Source organism: Poecilia reticulata, chromosome 4 (assembly GCF_904066995.2).
Source record: "Poecilia reticulata chromosome 4, P_reticulata-male-v2, whole genome shotgun sequence".
In the NCBI taxonomy this organism is placed as follows: domain Eukaryota; kingdom Metazoa; phylum Chordata; class Actinopteri; order Cyprinodontiformes; family Poeciliidae; genus Poecilia; species Poecilia reticulata.
This window is the reverse complement of record NC_088833.1, coordinates 3,630,392-3,647,994: the sequence shown is the minus strand read 5'-3', so window position 1 is coordinate 3,647,994 and position 17,603 is coordinate 3,630,392. Positions and strand designations below refer to the sequence as shown.

Below are 17,603 nucleotides of genomic sequence, written 5' to 3'. Positions count from 1 at the left end.
AGATTACATGACTAATTTTATAATGACAATCCTAATTTCAATCTCTCCTGTTGGTGATTTTATTCAACAAAATAAGTTGTAGCTAAATATGCATTATTTCTAATCATTTCAATTAGAGCCGGGCGATAAATCAATTGGATCCATTAATTGAATTTTTGGTTTTAGAAGGTTTAATGTTCTGAAAATCTTGTTTGTTTTTTCACCAATGTGTTTTGTAGTTCAGAGTGATGCGAGGGCGGCCATCTTTTTGTTTTCCCGCTTCTATTTTTTCAAAATGTTGAATTCATATCTACTCTGACGGCGTTTCAGGGCCAGGCTAACATTTTTACAAGAATAAAGTCATAACGTCACAAAAATACAGTCATAGTAAAATAAGAATAAAGTCAAAATTACCACAATAAAGTTGTAATTTTATAAGAACTGGAACACAAAAAGCAAAAAAATTAAAATGAGTAATACTTCATAGAAAAATGTTTAAACTTTTAACACGTCAGTAGCAAATTATCAGTCGCAGGACTTTAAAATAATTAAACAAAATTGTCTATTTTGAGAACTGATGACATCAGATCTGATAAGTCTAAGCTTTTATCGCATTAAAACAACTTTTATCACGTTTTTTCTGTTTAAAATTGTGTATTTTTTAATTTTATGATTTTATTCTAATTAAACAAAAATTCTTGTTGCCCTAAAAGGATGATTGAAATAAAAAAACACAGTAATTTCTTTTTTGACCCCCCCACCAACAAACAAAAACATTAAAATTGTATTCAGAATGGAAAAACTGAGATTTTATTCTTAAGCCGCATCGCTCCGCCCTAATATCAACACCCAATATTTAATATGCACAACATTTCTACAGTTCCATCTTGGTGATGAACAGGAACAACGATCTGTTACTGTGGTTTTAAAATGTTATTTTCTGATAAGTGATCAGTAGAATCCAGCGTGTCGATATTCGTGGCTCACTTCCTGTGCCGTTGTCTTCCTCGTCTTCGCCTGCAGGATAAAGGAAGACCACGTCATCCAGCACGGCTTGGTGGTCGACGGCGCCAGTCTGTCGTTGGCGCTGAGGGAACATGAGAAGCTGTTCATGGAAGTGTGTAAAAACTGCTCGGCTGTGCTCTGCTGCCGCATGGCCCCGCTGCAAAAAGCCAAGGTGAACACACACCGCCCCAGCTGCAGGAAGAAAAATCCAGATTAACTGCAGATTAGGAATTATGGTGCCTAAATTACACGTTAGTCTCTCTGACTCAAAGGGTTAAATTAGTGAATCTCTCCACTTTTTCTGGAGCCGAAACTTGTTCTAATCTCAAACGGCAACACTGCAAAACAAGAGCTGCTGTGTTAACTTTGTTTTATGTAAAGTTTAACTAATGTAGAAAATATGACTGGATGATAACTAGATTTGAATTGAATAAAATTTTTATTAAATAAGGATTTTCTTTTACCAGTTGATCCCTTGGGTTGCCATAGTTCAGAGTGATGTCAGGGCGGCCATCTTGTCTTACAACTTCTATTTATTTGAACTTTGAATTCAGTTCAACTCTACGACAAAATATAAGGGTTAGGCTGTTTTTAAATGTTTTTTTTTCAGGTTGTTCGTCTGCTAAAGACTTCTCCAGAAAAGCCGATAACATTAGCTGTTGGGGACGGAGCCAATGATGTCAGTATGATACAAGAAGCTCACGTAGGCATAGGTAAACACACACACACACATCTAACCCATAAACCCGACCTGGAGCTGTGCTGTAGATGTCTGAGCTGTTCCTGCCCGAACCCCCAGGCATCATGGGAAAGGAGGGTCGTCAGGCCGTGAGAAACAGTGACTATGCAATCGCCAGGTTTAAGTTCCTGTCCAAACTCCTGCTGGTCCACGGTCACTTCTACTACATTCGAGTAGCTACTCTTGTACAGTACTTTTTCTACAAGGTAGGATTTACCATTTCAGTGGCTTTGAATTTAAAAAATGCATAATAATCTGTTCTTTCTCCAGTATGACTGAATGTTTTTTCACTCTGTTTTTTCTAGAATGTGTGTTTTATTACGCCACAGTTTATATACCAGTTCTTCTGCTTGTTTTCACAACAAGTAAGTCGTATTTCTGTTTCTGACTATATTCCCTTTGACATCCAGTTTATTTTTCCTAATTTTTAAAGTACGTAAGGCTCCATTCACACCAGCCCTGTTAAGTTTGCTTTAATCAAACTTTAGTTGTTTTGTCTAAAAGTCCAGTTTGTTTTAGGAAGAGTGAGTCAAACTTTGATGGAAACCAATAAAGAAACAAACTCTGGTCCGCCTGCAAACCTCGGTTCGGTTGAAGTGAAATCTGACACGGTTCAAATTCATACGTGTCCCAATAAATCAATTAATCCCATGATTAATTAAAATGAGCTCAATACTTTTTTAAGTAAAGCGATGCTCCCATTTATTTTTGAAAAGCCGCCATTTTGAAGTAGTTGGTTTGTGTTACCTGCCACTTTTGCCTGTTTTCCTGGTCTAAGCAGAATTATCATTATTTTTTCAAATGCTATTTTGCTTACAGAGACTTAATAATCCATTTTATTTATTATTATTTTGGATATTTAAAATAATTTCCACTTCAAGTATTTTTTAGAAATTAAAGTTTTTTTTTATTTTTGAGTGTGTATACTTGGATACATTTTATTAATCAGCCATTATTATTACTGATTAGTTGAAAATTGTCTCAAAATAACAATATTATTGTTTATTGTGAAAATTTCTGGGACAGTTTATCATCCAGCAAAATTATTGTGACAGACCTACATATGTGAACACCGACTCTGATGCATTCTGGGTAAATTCAACCAAAACAAATGTGCGAGTCTAACATTAGCGGGATAAATCCAACAACCGCTGAAATCTGTCACTACTCAAGTTTTGTTGTATTTTGTGAAGAAGGATGTTGCGCTCAGTGTCTTCTTCAGAGGATTCCGTATCTTTTCTTTCAGTGTTTTTTGTGCAGCGCCCCCACAGGCGAGGAGAGGAACAGGTTTTGCAGGAGGTTTATTTTGTTCGACTGCAGAGTGAAATCGAACGGCAGCAGCTGAAAACAGAACAAATCGAACCGAGTCCACCAGATCCAATGATCACATTATAATGTCCCACCTTTCTTTAGGAGATGCATACACCTTTATGAATGTTTTTTATTAGCTTCAGGTCTTTTCCCATTCACCCAAACAGTGTGTGTGTGTGTGTGTGTGCGCAGTTAGTCGCCCTGTTTGTCTAATAATCTGCTGTTGAAATGATCTCTGTCCCCTCCAGACTCTGTATGACAGTGTTTACCTGACGCTGTACAACATCTGCTTCACCTCGCTGCCCATCCTGGTGTACAGTCTGTTTGAGCAGCTGGTCCACCCCGATGTCCTGCAGGCTAAACCCGGCCTCTACAGGTGAGGCCCTGTGTCTACGGAACACGGACTATTACTCACTAGCCACTGTTTTAAAAACAACAACTCCAAAATGTCATTTAACAAAGTCAAATGAATGGGAGATGCACTGCAAAAACAGAAATGATACAAAGTATTTTTGGTCTAGTTTCTAGTGCAAATATCTTAGTTCACTTGAAATAAGACAAAACTAACTAAATAGTAACTTTTCAGCAAGGCATAATAGTTTGTTTTAAGTCAGTTTCTTAATATTGATGAAAAAGTTTCACTTATAACATGGGAAAAATGTTTTAAGTGAAACAGTCTGCCAGTGGAACTAGAACTCGGTTGCTAGGAGACGGGCTGTGCTTGGCTGTGGTTGCTAGCTAACGGCGCTAGGTACTTGTACTGCCAGTGGAACAAGTACGAATATTAAAGAATCGTTGACCTAAAACGAGCTGCTTCATCTTTCTGATGAAAGATACTTGTAAGTTAAATTTGTCTTAAGTGTACTAAGATATTTGCACTAGAAACTAGACCGGACTTGGTAAGATTTTGTGTTTTTGCTGTTGAAGAGCACCAACCCAATTGAGTTTCTAGTGGAAATATCTTAGTACCCTGAAAATAAAACAAAACTAACTTACAAGTAAATTTGCATCAAGATTCAGGAGTTTGTTTTGAGTCAATAATTCTTTAATATTGATCAAAACGTTTCACTTATAACATTGGGACAATGTCATGTTATAAGTGAAATAATCTGCCAATGGGTCTAGTATGTTTACATCAATATTAAGGAATTGTTGAATTAAATGTAACTCCTGTATCTTGCTAGAAAGTTACTTGTAAGTTGGTTTACTGTACCAAGATATTTTCACTAGAAACTCCAAAAATACTTGGTAAGAGTTTCTGTTTTGCAGTGCACGTGAAGCTCGATGGGGAATAAACTTGGTATTTGTGCATCTCCCTCAGAGACATCAGCAAGAACTCTCTGCTGTCGTTCCGGACGTTCCTGTACTGGACGTTGTTGGGCTTCGCTCATGCCTTTGTGTTTTTCTTCGGCTCCTACCTGCTGATGGGGGAGGACACCTCACTCATGAGCAACGGACAGGTCTGTCTGCCAGCGACGCGCTCCACAGCTGCCTCTATAAGCTGGAAAACAGTAGTTCAAGCCATAAATCCTTGGTGATAAATTCAGCTCCGATATTTGTGTTTGTGTGCTTTCAGTGCTATTATTATTATTAATATTATTATTGGATGTAGAAATAACCTGCTGCTATTTCACAACTGTTGACTTGATGTTGCTGTTTTCTATCTCTCTATTTCTTCCCTTTTTTATTCGACAGTTTGTTCATTCTCTCTTTTTTTCCTGCGTCATTTCTCTCCATCTTTCTTTCAGTTGGTAGTTTGCCGTTTCTGAATGCCCTCACTTTGATTATTCCCTGTTGGTTGTCTCTCCTTCCATCTTTTGTTGATTACGCTTTTTTCCTTCTGCCTTCTTGCTGTGCATGTCTTCAGATGTTGCGAGCTAACAGGCAGCTGGTAAGAGTCTGCTCTACAGTTGAATGCATGTCCTTGGGAGGTTAATAGGAGGACTCGAGGATTCATCATCATCCCGTTTACTCTTTAAATGTTGTCAATGATTCTCTTCAATATGGATTCAGTTGCATTTCTGTGCTAAAGAACTCAATTTCTTATTAATTCTGTGCAAATTCTGCTACATTACATTTGCAAGCTTCAATTTATTGACTACAAATTTTTGTGTGATCGACCAACACAAAGTAGCGCATGTTTGTGATGTGGGAAAAAAAAAATTAAGATTTTACATCTGCAAATATTTTAAAGGAGACCTATTATGCAAAATTCATTTTTTGCCTCTTTCTATATTTTCATTTGGACATCAACTGCTTCTAAAAACAACCCAAGCACTTAAAAAAAGTTTGTTTTTTGGGGGCGGGGGGTTCTTCAGAATAATTCATTGTTTTTTGGTGTCTGTAAGCTAGGTAACTGCACCGTTACCTAGCAACCCGAGCGGAACCTAGCCCGTTACCTAGCAACCCGAGCGGAACCTAGCCCGTTACCTAGCAACCCGAGCGGAACCTAGCCCGTTACCTAGCAACCCGAGCGGAACCTAGCCTGTTACCTAGCAACCCGAGCAGTTTGATCAGCCGGTTTTACCACAGTATGCTCTGTATAATGGCTGCTGGGAAAGACAAGCGTTTTGTTGTTACTTACCATCCAGAAACCGCTTAATTCTTTCTTGTTGGTTGTATAGGAGGCCCTACTTCTGCTTTTCTAAGATGCACGGTTGCATAATTGTTCATCTGTTTGCAGCCATTTTAACATGCGAGTGTAAACATTGAGTTGGGCGGCGTGGCCAGCAGCAGCTTAACAAGACGCCCTAAAACGACTGAAATTTAATTATTGAAGAATGATTTTCTGCAAAACGATGTAACGACATGTTTTGAAGGCCATAGAACTTTCCTAACATGTTCAAGGATGCATAATAGGTCACCTTTGTCATTTTTACTGAGATTAAGCGATACACCATGTATCCTTGACATTTATACGGTACTTTGTTTTGGTTTTACACAGAAAGTCCCTATAAAATACCATGTAGTTTGTTTGTAGTTTGACAAACAATTTAAAGGTTGAAGGAGTATGGATAGTTTAACATGTTAATCACAAGCAAAACAAGTGAAGTGCATGCATAATTTCTTAAAACTGATTTGTTTGATCAGTGCACTTTAAATAACAATAAGCCATAACTTTAACCTCATAAAAAAAGATCGGAGTGCACCGATTGCAGTTTTCTGGCCGATCAGCAGTTTTTAAAAAGTCTGACCTGCCGATTCCGATTTCAGCTAACGATGATTTTTCTTGTTTGTTTTTTTTTGTGATCTGACAGTCACTAAAACAGAAACGGTGATTCTCAGACAGTGGCTGATTTTCAGACCTTTGCGGAGGAAGATGAGATCAGTTAATTAGATCGATTTCTTGTGTAAATATCTGCCGATTCTGATTAATCTGTGCACTCCTAAAAGTAATTTTTGTAACTGAGAAAAACCTTTTGCAGAACATTAACTGTCTTTGGCTGCTTAAGCAGAAAATTATGGCACAAAAAGCATAAGCTGAACATTGGACTGAAACGTTTTAAGCTTTTGAGAAGATTAATGTTTCTTCTAAATATCCAAATCTAAGCAGTGGATCCGCTCACATTTTCCTCCCTGTCACCACACCACACGTTTTTATTTAAATTTTTCTAAAATAGTACTTTAAGTTAAATTAACTGCACCTGAGATTTTTACCGTCTGTGATCTGAATTAAACAGAAGAGGCTGTAAACTTGTCAGATATTCCACCACTAACCGACACTGTGCATGTGAGCTGAGCTTCTGTTTCTTTCTGATCATGAAGTTTGTTCAGCTGAAGACAAACTGAAGCTGACTGCTGACATCGCAACCTGTCGCTTCTTGCAGATGTTTGGCAACTGGACGTTTGGGACGCTCGTCTTTACCGTCATGGTCATCACCGTCACGCTGAAGGTAAACGCCAAGCAGTTAACAGTGTGCAGTGTGAATTAATAAACAGCAGTTTTTACACCTGCAGTTTGTTTACTTGGCTCTGAATTATCGTTGCCGTCTCTTGGCTTAGTAACCCGTGGAGACAGACGGGTTATTTGAGTATGTGGAGAGGAGGATGATGCCAGCGGCCATTAACTCCAGCAGATAATTTGTAATGGGTTGTTAGGGAGCAAGGCCTCTTCTGCAGCACAGGAGCAAATCGCCCCCAACGTTCCTGCATCAATCTCTCAACGTGACTTTTATTTCCAGCTCGCGTTGGAGACCCAGTTCTGGACCTGGATGAACCATTTTGTGACCTGGGGCTCAATCGCTTTCTATTTCATCTTCTCTCTCTTCTACGGAGGCATCATCTGGTGAGAATGTTCTTAAAAATGTCTCACATTTATTGTTTTGAAATCTTTTTGATTTTAAAAAGTGGAGTTGGTCTGATCAGCTCGGGAAAATAATCTCAGACGAGTGTTTTAATATTTCTTCAAATTGTCTTTTATTTCTGTCACATTTATTAATTACAGCCACAGCCATTCAAGGTCAAAGGTCAGAATGGAAGCAGAAAGTCTGTTTTTGGGGTTTAGCACCTCAGCAAAAACATCACATAAAACAAAAAACAGAGCAGAATTACGTAATTCACTAATACGACCAAACGAAATCTAATCTAATTGGTTTTACAGACTCGGTCCATTTACTCCAGATCTTTTTTTTCTTCTTCTTTGTTTTCAACTGGGAGGGAATTTAATAACTTTTATAAAATAATTAAGTTATTTGGCATCATTTTTCCTCTGACCAACTTTTTAACAGTAAATTTTATCTTTCTTTGTGCTGCAGTAAAAAAACCTCTTGTTTATTTTCCCACCAGCGTCTCTGAAGCTCAGATTTAATCCTGGTTAATTATCTGCCACCTGGTTGAACCAGTAAAACCAGTTTAAACTGGTCTGGACCGATCAGACGTCTGGGAGCCATCGTGACCATATTGGGCCGTTATTGATAGAATCTGTATTGGTCGTTAAGGACGTAACAACATTACCTAAGTGCACGACTCGAACTGATGTAGGACCTGAAATTACAGTGAAAAGGGCAAATCCTCCCGAGTCCGTCTGCCGATCTGCAATCAATCAGCCTCTCCAGGATGTTAAGCTTCTTTTTTATGATGATTGTGGCCAAAAATAAAAAAAACTAACGGTCAAAATTAAGTCTTTGCAAAGCCAAAATGAAACGGTTAACATTCAGAAATTGTTTGAGTGAAATTAAGTCAAGAGGGAATCGGAGTTTAAAATCAGCAAATTCAGAAATGCCAGACTAAACGTCTCCAGGTCAGTAAGTGGAGTCAAAATATCGAACTGAGACGATGCCCAAACAGAAAACTGTTCGAATTATCATACAAGCATATAATTATTACAGGACACAAATTGGCCTGTGACGGTAAGCAATAAATAAAATAATTGCATCATAAATTAAAACAAGCTCAATAATTTCCATTTACCTGATTTACGGTTTTTCTTTTTTCTCTTTTTCTACCAAAAGATGAAAGTCTGCAGTCTGGACAAAACCTTTTTATGAAGGATAATTTTGTTTACAGACTTCATGATTCTTTTTATTTGTTGTTTAATAATAATTGTTCATATACTGTTATTTAAATGAACTAGATACTATATTGACTATTAAATTGTGTATATATATGTATGTTTTGACAGATGTATGTCATATGTATCGATACATATAACAGTTGTTATATCTATCAAAACAATTAATTAATTGATTATCGGAATAATCGGATAATAATTTAATCGATTAGTCGTTAACTTTAGTATCCATTTGGTGGAAAAACATTATAAACAAATCCCTCATAACGGATTCAAAATGGTTTTAACAACAAAAAATGGTAAATGTTGGTGTTTAGCGTCACGTCTCGCAGGTTTGGTCTTTAGTCCTGAAACAGGAAGTTAAGTTAGAAGGGATCAAACAGGATTGGTCGAAACTCAGTCGAGTTTCAGTGATTGGTCAGAAAATGACATACATTGAGGTGATTGGTCAGATTTGTAGAAAGGTTGCAATGACAGGTGACTTTAAATTTGCACAAAATCTGCAAATGATGAGCAAATTTGCATAAATAGTTGGTAATCCCCACGTCCTGGATGGCGTGAGTGACGTTTTACTACTAAACACATAAAAAGCGACTCCAGTTAAACATCTGTGTCGTTTGAACCCCTGCAGGCCGTTCTTGCACACCCAGGACATGTACTTCGTCTTCGTCCAGCTGCTGTCCTGCGGCTCGGCCTGGTTCGCCATCGTCATCATTGTCATCACCTGCCTGTTTCCTGAAGTGATGAAGAAGGTCTTCTACAGACACCTGTGTCCCACCAGCACACAGAAGAGCCAGGTAACGACCAGCAGCCAGGAAACCAGTTCGCTTTGCTGCTGCCAAGCACAACGTTTTACTTTCTTAAATTCTTTTGTTTTTCCTAAATGTTACTAAAAGATTTATGCATTTTGTTTGTAAACCAGCTGCACCGTTTTTATTTTGCTGCTGATTTCAAATGAAAAAGTTTTACAGGATGTTTTCTAAAAGGTTTGAACAAATTCAGTTTTAAATGCGTCTGAATTTAAATGAAAAAAAGACGGTTTGTTTTCTTTAAAATGTCTTCTGTTAACATATATAGAGATATTAGTGCAGCTTGTTTCTGTGCTAATATCTCTAGAAAATCTTTCAGATGTGGAAACGGGCACAAAAGCTTATGTTTTTCATATTTCCCATCAACCAGTTCAAGATGACTGCCATTTTTCAAAATGGCTGCCATTTTTTGAGCCTTTTAAAGCAATTATTGACATGAAATGTTTCTCATTTTTGCACCTGGATGAACTTTGTATTTTTTTTAAAGTAATTCTCTGGGATTATTTGTGCCAAGTCAGGGTTTTATATCCTCATGTGAAAGATTTGTTGAAATATTTAATAATCTGTTTCACAATATGGACTTTTATCGCAATATTTTGTGGCGACATTGTGGTAAAGATGAAAAGTATAGAAAAACAGAAAAGGAAACTATTTAGGTGAGTGCATGACACAGCACTCATTGCAACACAAATACTGTTGGAGAAAAATCCTATTTTTAGGACGACTTTTACTGAAAATGTAGTGATTTATGTGACTAAACTGCACGATATTGAATTTACTGATATTGATGCTCAAACAGTAGAGAAAATAGTAAAAACATTAACGACAATATCATTAGTTTTATTTTTTCTTCAACATTGACATTTATCAAAACAATAAATCAAAATTCTTCTGAGAACGTTTTCACAATAAGTGATAAACATTGCGATAAACGCCATCCCCTACTCTGCAGCAATACCTAGAGCCAAGAATTGGCAACGATTACACGATAAGTCTTAAAAATGAAGTTTATTTGGAAGAAATCCAAAATGTAGACGGCCTGTAAAGTGATCCGTGTGTTAGTTTGCTTTTAGCCTTTGTTGTTTCTCAATAGCCTGCTTCCAACAGGAATGTTATCACGCTTATGTTTGCTCTGCATGACTGGCGTCTGATCGCAGACTGAGAAGCTCACAGCGTCACTTCTGCTCTCTTTCCGTATCGATTCGTCCATCTGGAGATGATTTATCGTCTCGGCTCGTTTCTCAGAACAGAAAATGAGCCAACTTCTCCAGTCCTGTGTGCCGTCTGTAGCGTCTGCTGCTTCAGTCTCCGTCCTGTTCTGTCTGAACATGACCGTGTGTGTGTGTGTGTGTGTGTGTGTGTGTGTGTGTGTGTGTGTGTGTGTGTGTGTGTGTGAGCTGGATTTCTAACCTCTCTGTCTGTGTGTTCTTCATCTTGCCCCTGTGTTTGCTGTCCCGGTGTAGATGTATTCCAACCGAGTGGTCATAGGTGACGACTTCGCGCTGCAGCCTTTGTCCAGAGCCAAGGGCCAGCTGGGCAAAATTAGGTAGAAGATTTGAGATCCGTTAAGCCGTGGACTTCATCCATCTTAAATGAATCCATTCGTGAAAAAAAAAAAAGCAAGAAACTAACAGCAGGAGCGCTTCATGCAAATGCAATATTTCTATCAACATTAAAGATGATATTTAAACGTTTAACTGCGTCTTATTTAGTCAAATATATCTATTTCTTTTAGGTTTTTTGTTTTGCTAAATTACTTTCCAGTATTTTAGAAATTGGTTTTCTTTTGACATGTCATGAAATTCAGACGGAAACATTGCTTTGCAGAGCGAGTGCTCCTCTACATGTTCATTCATAAGTCTCAGCATCCGTCGTCCTCCAGCGTTTTCTCTAGCGTTGTTGTGTCTGTGACGGCATGATCCAAACGAGCCAACCAGCATTCTCTGTCGCTCGGGTCGGGGAAACTGCTGCCAGTTTCAGGTGCTACAGCAGAATGAGAGGCGTAGATTCTGCATGGTTTGCATCATAAGAAAATGCTGAGACGTTTGTTTCTGCCTCTTCACAGCATGTCGTGACACAGCCCACCCACTGCATGAGCAAAATGCATGTGTGAATGAGTGAATAAATCAGTTTATGTTCTCATGAAAACCCCGACTAGCTGCCTTTTCATCACAAGTGTTGATGTTCCACTAATGTTGAAAAATCACAATTTATACAGCAAAACAGACAAAAAAATTAAGCATAAAGTCGTAACGCCAATGTGTGAATTTTTAAGGTCAGTGGACCAGATGCCAGCTACGTTTCCGATACTAATGCGCTCAAAATTGTCAGCATCAGTGACTCCAATGTTGAAGAAGCACAATTTCACAAACTGCGTTGTTTCCATTAAATAAGAAACTAAATTAAAATCACATGTAAATAAGTTTGTTAAAAATTCCGCAACATCGTCCTCCGACCACTTCCTGTTGTCTTCTTTGTCTTTTCCACCAGTAGCAACATCCAGCCGTTGATCACGACACGTGATGTGAAAAATACACAAATGTTGATAAAGCCGGTAAATCACCTTATTCTAACGCAAAAACCTTTTTATAGAAGTTTTTTCGAAGTTGCCGTGTTTCTTTTAAACAGATTTATTGTTTTTACTCCAAGTTGCAAAATTTAAAGGTAAATGGAAACATAATTATTAACTACGTTTCCATTCAAATGTGCACAAAACTTTATATTGGTATTCCGCTAGTATTGAAAAAACAGTTTCACAATTGCAGGGTATGTATTAAATAAGAAACTAAATTAAAATCACGTGTGAATAAATTTGTTCACAAAATAAGTAATAAAAAAAACGATGCTGCACTGTGACCCTCCTCTTTGTCATCTCTGGCAGTAGTAACATCTGGCTGTTGGTCATGTGACTCATCAGATGTGAAAAAAGTGCAAAATAGACCAATTTTGATACAGATTAAAAAAAAAATCTCCTCTTCTGAGGACTAAAACTTGCCGTGCTAAATGTTGTTTTCATAATTACAGTTTGCGCAGCTACATGGTCGGTGCAAACGCAGCTGGTGTCTGTTTTTCTCCTGCTCCTGTCCAGTCGTGGCCCTCGTGCTGTGAGGCCCTGCAGTCTGTCTGCTGCTGTGCGTGTGGATGTGGTCGGGTCTCACCTGGCATGCCGTAGTTTTATAAGCAGGACACCTGGTAGTTTTTATGTCTTGCTGCATCCCAGCCTTGTTTTTTACCCGTCGGACTGATTCCACGTTTTGAGACGGCCTCCTCTTCTCGGAGTCGTCCTGCTGCATGGTTTGGACAGATCCACACCTCTGGGCTGATGGCTCACTAAAGCTGCATGAGCAACTTTGTTTGGGTTAAAGAGCAGCATGACACTGTTGGGGAGGAGCATGACACATTGCTGTCATCGTGGGAATCTCTTCAACAATGGCAGACATTTTTGCAACGTGTTGCCATCTGTAAGAGAAATGCTCAGAGTAGCTTTAGGTTTTGTTGAAGAAAATATTTAGGGGGGTTTTGTAGTTGGAGATATTGGTTTGATTAATTTTGATATTTCAGACTAGTTCAAACCATGTTTTTAAATTTTAATGGAAGATATTTTCAGACTTATTCCTCTGCTCGATGATTCGGTCTCGTTATCTCTACGGGTGCACCGATCAATCGGCCGGCTTACCGTTCATTCTAGGTGATCAGCGACGGATATGAAACCGATATTTATCTCTGCTAAAGTCTGAAAATCAGCCAGATTCTCCTTTTGCTTTGTCTGCATTGTTACCAACTTAGCAGCTTCACAATAAGCAATTAATTAATTGTATGATGAATTAAAATGATCTTAATCATTTTACTTCTGATGATATATTGTCTGCAGACATCATAATTAGTTGTTTTTTTACTTCTGTTGTATTTGTTTTTGTTGTTTTGGATATTTAAAATATCTTCCAGTTCCAGAGCTAAATGTTATAAATAAAATTATTGGTCTTTGAAAGGGCAGACTTCCACTATTACGCCATTTTCAATTTATTACTGGAAAACAGTCTCAAAACAAAAATGTTATTGTTTATTTCAACAATTACTGGGACAATTTATCATCTAGTAACATTTATTATCATGACCGGCCTGCTGTCTGCTAGACTTGGCGGCTTTTCAGATCTCCATCGACCTTTTTCATAACGGTTAAATCGGTTATACGGAAATTATTTGGAATCGGCAGAAAGCAACAATCTGTGCGCCTCCTGATTGTTTTAAGATAAGTGACAGCATGACCCAGACGGGTTGTCACGGCTCTGATACCGATAGATTTTCCTTTATCCCCTTTTCCCATGAGAAATCTTTTAATTGCCTTAAGCTCATTGGTTGCTTAGTTTTTTTAGCTTCTTTCAACCCACAGCCAGTCTGCTCAGTTTTCTGTTGTGTTTGTTTTTGTTCTTTCTGTTGTGGGAAGTAAAAATCCTTCAGCTATTTGTCAAAATCTTTAAGCCGTTTTCTAAAGCAGCAGTAGCTACTGATCTGTCGGGATCAAGTGGGAAGGCTGGTTGACACTTTTACAGAAACCAGTAAGTGAACAAACAGCCTTCCTTGCTTCGCGTCCAGCTGCTGTGTTGGCAGAGGTCAGATCTTCTCCACCGAAACGTCTTCCTCTAATCAGTTAAACTCCCAGACTGACTCTCTGATTCACAGCTTATCCAGTAATTTGCTAGCTGCTTAATGAGTTGCTGAATTTGTATCCACTGTTCTGTTGTTTAGTCTTTTATTGAAACCCAAAACGACAGCTTTCAGTTTCAAGGTTACGATCGAGTGTCGGAGCCAGGCTCACCAGAAAAACATTAAAAAGTGGAATTAGGAGAATAAAGTCGTCAGTATTATGAGAATAAATGGCTAAAATAATAGAGTTGTGGTTAATCTGTGGTCAGATTGATAATCTGATGCTGAGCAGATGAACCATTTACTTATCTGTAAAACCAAAGCTTAACAATCCTCACTTTGACGGCGTTTTTGTGTCTTGAGGTTTCATGATATCACAACTTTACTCTCGTAATAAAGTTTTCTTCCTGGCCCAAACACTCTGCGGTATTTAAGGCATCAGCTGGTCCAAGACGTTTTAACTCAAAGTACGGCTGCTGTCCTCTGTTTCAGTAAGGGCAGACTGTAAAGGACTAAATGACGAACATGGATATGTTTCTGCAGTTTGGTTACGTCGCTGGCCTGCCTGCAGTCTGCAGTCTGACTGACGGTAAGCCAGCAGGGCTGACTGTGAGCATCTTGTGTCCTTCAGATGGAGCAGGGTGAGGGTTCAGTCGGCCCAGAATATGACCCTGTTAAAGCCCAGCGGAGCCCAGGGGAGGACAATTGGCACCTGCTAGCTGCTTATCCTCCCCCTGCCGCCCCGGCCCAGACTCATGCTCCCCTAGGTAGTACCCTGATCTGTGCCGCATTCTCCCATTGTCCCCATTTTACCGTCACTGGCCTTGTCTGGTCTGGGGTCCAACCAACCCTGTCCACCTCCTCACAGCCACAGCGACCTGCACAGCCCCACTGTTTGCCTCAAACCTGCACCGCTGCTCATCCCCCATATCGGTGTTTTATTTTAATTGTTGTGTAGAAAAACGGTTTGTCTCATTGGTCCAGTTTCCTGTCCTACGTACTCATCCCTCCCTGATTGACTGTAGCTGCGTTTCCATTACAGTTATGCACAAAACTTTGTCAATATTCTGCTAATGTCTAAAAAAATGTTTTTCACAATTTTGGTGTTTCTGTTAAATAAGAAACTCAATTAAAAATAAGTTTGTTCATTGCAATAAGTTATTAAAAAACATTCTACGCCATAATCCTCCTGTCACTTCCTGTCATCTCCTTTGTCATCTCCGCCAGTAGTAACATCCGGTTGTTGATGTGATGTGACGAAGTATTTCTACTACAGTTTTGTGAAATAAAACAATTTTAATGCAGCCAAAAACAAAAAACTCGTCCCTGAAGGAAAACTTTTTAGCTTTTGAAACTTGCCATGTTCCTTTAAACAAATTAACTTTAAAAATGTGAAATTGCCCAGTTCCAAGGAAACGCAGCTCCAGAGACCCTCCATGTAGAACTTGAGCTTCCCGATCACCAATCGCTGTTATTGATCAGTTTGGTTTCAGACGAGGAGAGAATGCTGTTGGCATGCCGGCTTCATCGTCTTGGCTGTGTTTTCATTCAGCCACGTGAAACTCACTGTTTGATCATCTGTTTGCTTCTAGTTTGTTGGCGTCTCATGAAATCCTTTTATTTTTTTCATTTTTTATTTTTTTATTTACATTTTTTTTATAGTTTATCGTAGGGCGGGGTGAACATGACTGGGATTTATTGCGATAAATAACCTTAATCAAGATATTTCTATTATCCCTGCACAATATTTTATGGTGCCTCTGTGATACCGATTAACGTGATTATACAAAACATCTTTTATTTCTTTTTTTAGGCGACTGTACGGCCGTGACGCATGACTCGCCAATCACAGCCCAACAAACACGAATACTTTAAAAAACACACCACATGTGAAGCGCTTCTTTAGGACACATAAAGAAGAAGTGCGATTTATTTCACTACATTAAATTTATTGTTACTTTCATTAAACTGCGGTAAAACTAACAATCCTGACAGTTTTGGAGGATTTTAATTCTTTGGAATTTATCGTGACGAGAATAAATCGGAATTCGTATTACGAAGAAATGCATCACGATAAATAATAAGCGATACAATAAATGGCCGCCCCTACTTGCAGGAAGTTGTGATTGTAACAAATACCTGGCAAATTTTGCACAGACTTGCAATTTTCACCAGTTTCCATAAACCTGACCGTAACGTTTTCTGACCAATCCGCTTAGCTAGCGCCCTTATAATTTAATTTTGTGTTTCATGGCGTCTCTTGAAAGATGAACCTCCAACCATCCAGCGCCAAACGACAGAAAACTTCGCCGCATTCTCCCAAACGAAAGGCGTAAGTTGAGATGGTCTCGGCTGAACTGAAACTAGTGACTCTCCAGTACCGTCTGTCATTTCTGTGCAGAAGTTGTGCTCACTGTTGCTTTCCATATATTGAAAGTAAATTTTCATTGTTGCACTAGAAAGAGCAGAAGTTCAGGGAGGAGGCATTAGACCGGCGGCCAGCAGCAGGATGGAGATGCAGGGTCAGCTCAGGTAAGGAGGGATGATGGCCTGATGAGGAAAAGGGAAGGAAAGGAAAAGCTGTGTGACCATTTTATGGCAAATATAAAGCTTGAACAAAATTTACCACAACTTTCTGGAAAAAAATTGGCAATTTTAAGCCAAAACAATTGAAAGAAAACCAACATCTGAAATGTGCAGCACGCAGGTAAATAGTCAGATAAACTTTACAGACACAATCAAACTGCAGATTTGACTTTTAATAAGTTGAAATGTGAAACTGACTTTTAAATGTAGTTGGTGGAGTCGACTAACTCGCCCACTCTTTGGTTGCCTAGCAACTCGCCCACTCTTTGGTTGCCTAGCAACTCGCCCACTCTTTGGTTGCCTAGCAACACCCTGCTCTGCAACGTGCGCAGCAGCAGTTTCATGTTTCCCCCAAGATACTCGTGCTTCACTCCTCAGAGCCTGTTTTCTCTTTCGGTCCCGTTGGTTTGGTTTCACTGTGAGGACAATCCAACAGTCGCCTGATTTTCACTGACGGAAACGTGGAACATTTAAAACAAAAACCCGCTGGTGCTTCACATGTGTGGATTGGTTTTGCTTTACGTCCACTGAGCGAGTGACTCCTAACCAGAGGAATGTGCTACTTGCAGTTCCTCCTAAAAGCACTTTAGTTTGAGAATAAATTATGTGGAGTTTGATTTGTTTGTGTTTTGCTGTCTGCGGCCAAGAAGCAAACGTTTGGCTCGACGCCAGCGTCTCACAATTCTGCTGCAGCAAAACATCAGAGTGCAGACGGTGGCATGCACCTTTAGCAAATACGGCTTCAAAAAGATGAAACAAAACTCCCTCAAATGTCCTATTATTTATGAATTTACTTTCAGTTGGACTTGGACAATTAAGACGATTTTTAGACCTCCTTGTCCTCCTGTAATTAATGTGAACAATGAATTACTAAATCCCAGCGCTCCGCAGTTTCGTTCTTGTAACCTGACTCCGCTCCTTTTCCCGTTTCCCTAATCCTGGCTTTGCCTCGTCTACATCACCCGCCGTCTCCGCGGTGCTGACTCAGATCAGAGGAACGACCCGATCCCAGATGTTTCTG

The 17,603-nt window shown here is 39.1% G+C and overlaps 1 protein-coding gene across 13 annotated transcripts in view; it reads left to right on the top strand.

The window, feature by feature from the left end:
* The window catches only part of atp11b (ATPase phospholipid transporting 11B), a 59,764-nt gene that overhangs the window by 31,836 nt on the left and 10,325 nt on the right, over positions 1–17,603 (top strand). For 7 of the 13 annotated variants that reach the window (XM_081606017.1, XM_081606021.1, XM_081606022.1 and 4 more), the window contains 11 exons: positions 1,003–1,156; positions 1,595–1,697; positions 1,784–1,929; positions 2,029–2,088; positions 3,283–3,410; positions 4,356–4,494; positions 4,902–4,925; positions 6,862–6,927; positions 7,216–7,319; positions 9,175–9,340; positions 14,628–14,763. In XM_081606017.1, the coding sequence (XP_081462143.1) occupies positions 1,003–1,156; positions 1,595–1,697; positions 1,784–1,929; positions 2,029–2,088; positions 3,283–3,410; positions 4,356–4,494; positions 4,902–4,925; positions 6,862–6,927; positions 7,216–7,319; positions 9,175–9,340; positions 14,628–14,763 (1,226 nt within the window). Of the gene's footprint in view, positions 1–1,002; positions 1,157–1,594; positions 1,698–1,783; positions 1,930–2,028; positions 2,089–3,282; positions 3,411–4,355; positions 4,495–4,901; positions 4,926–6,861; positions 6,928–7,215; positions 7,320–9,174; positions 9,341–10,815; positions 10,899–14,627; positions 14,764–16,263; positions 16,329–16,455; positions 16,529–17,603 lie in introns of all 13 variants that reach the window. The other 6 variants (XR_001776559.2, XM_017304479.2, XM_017304477.2 and 3 more) reach the window with 5 other exon arrangements.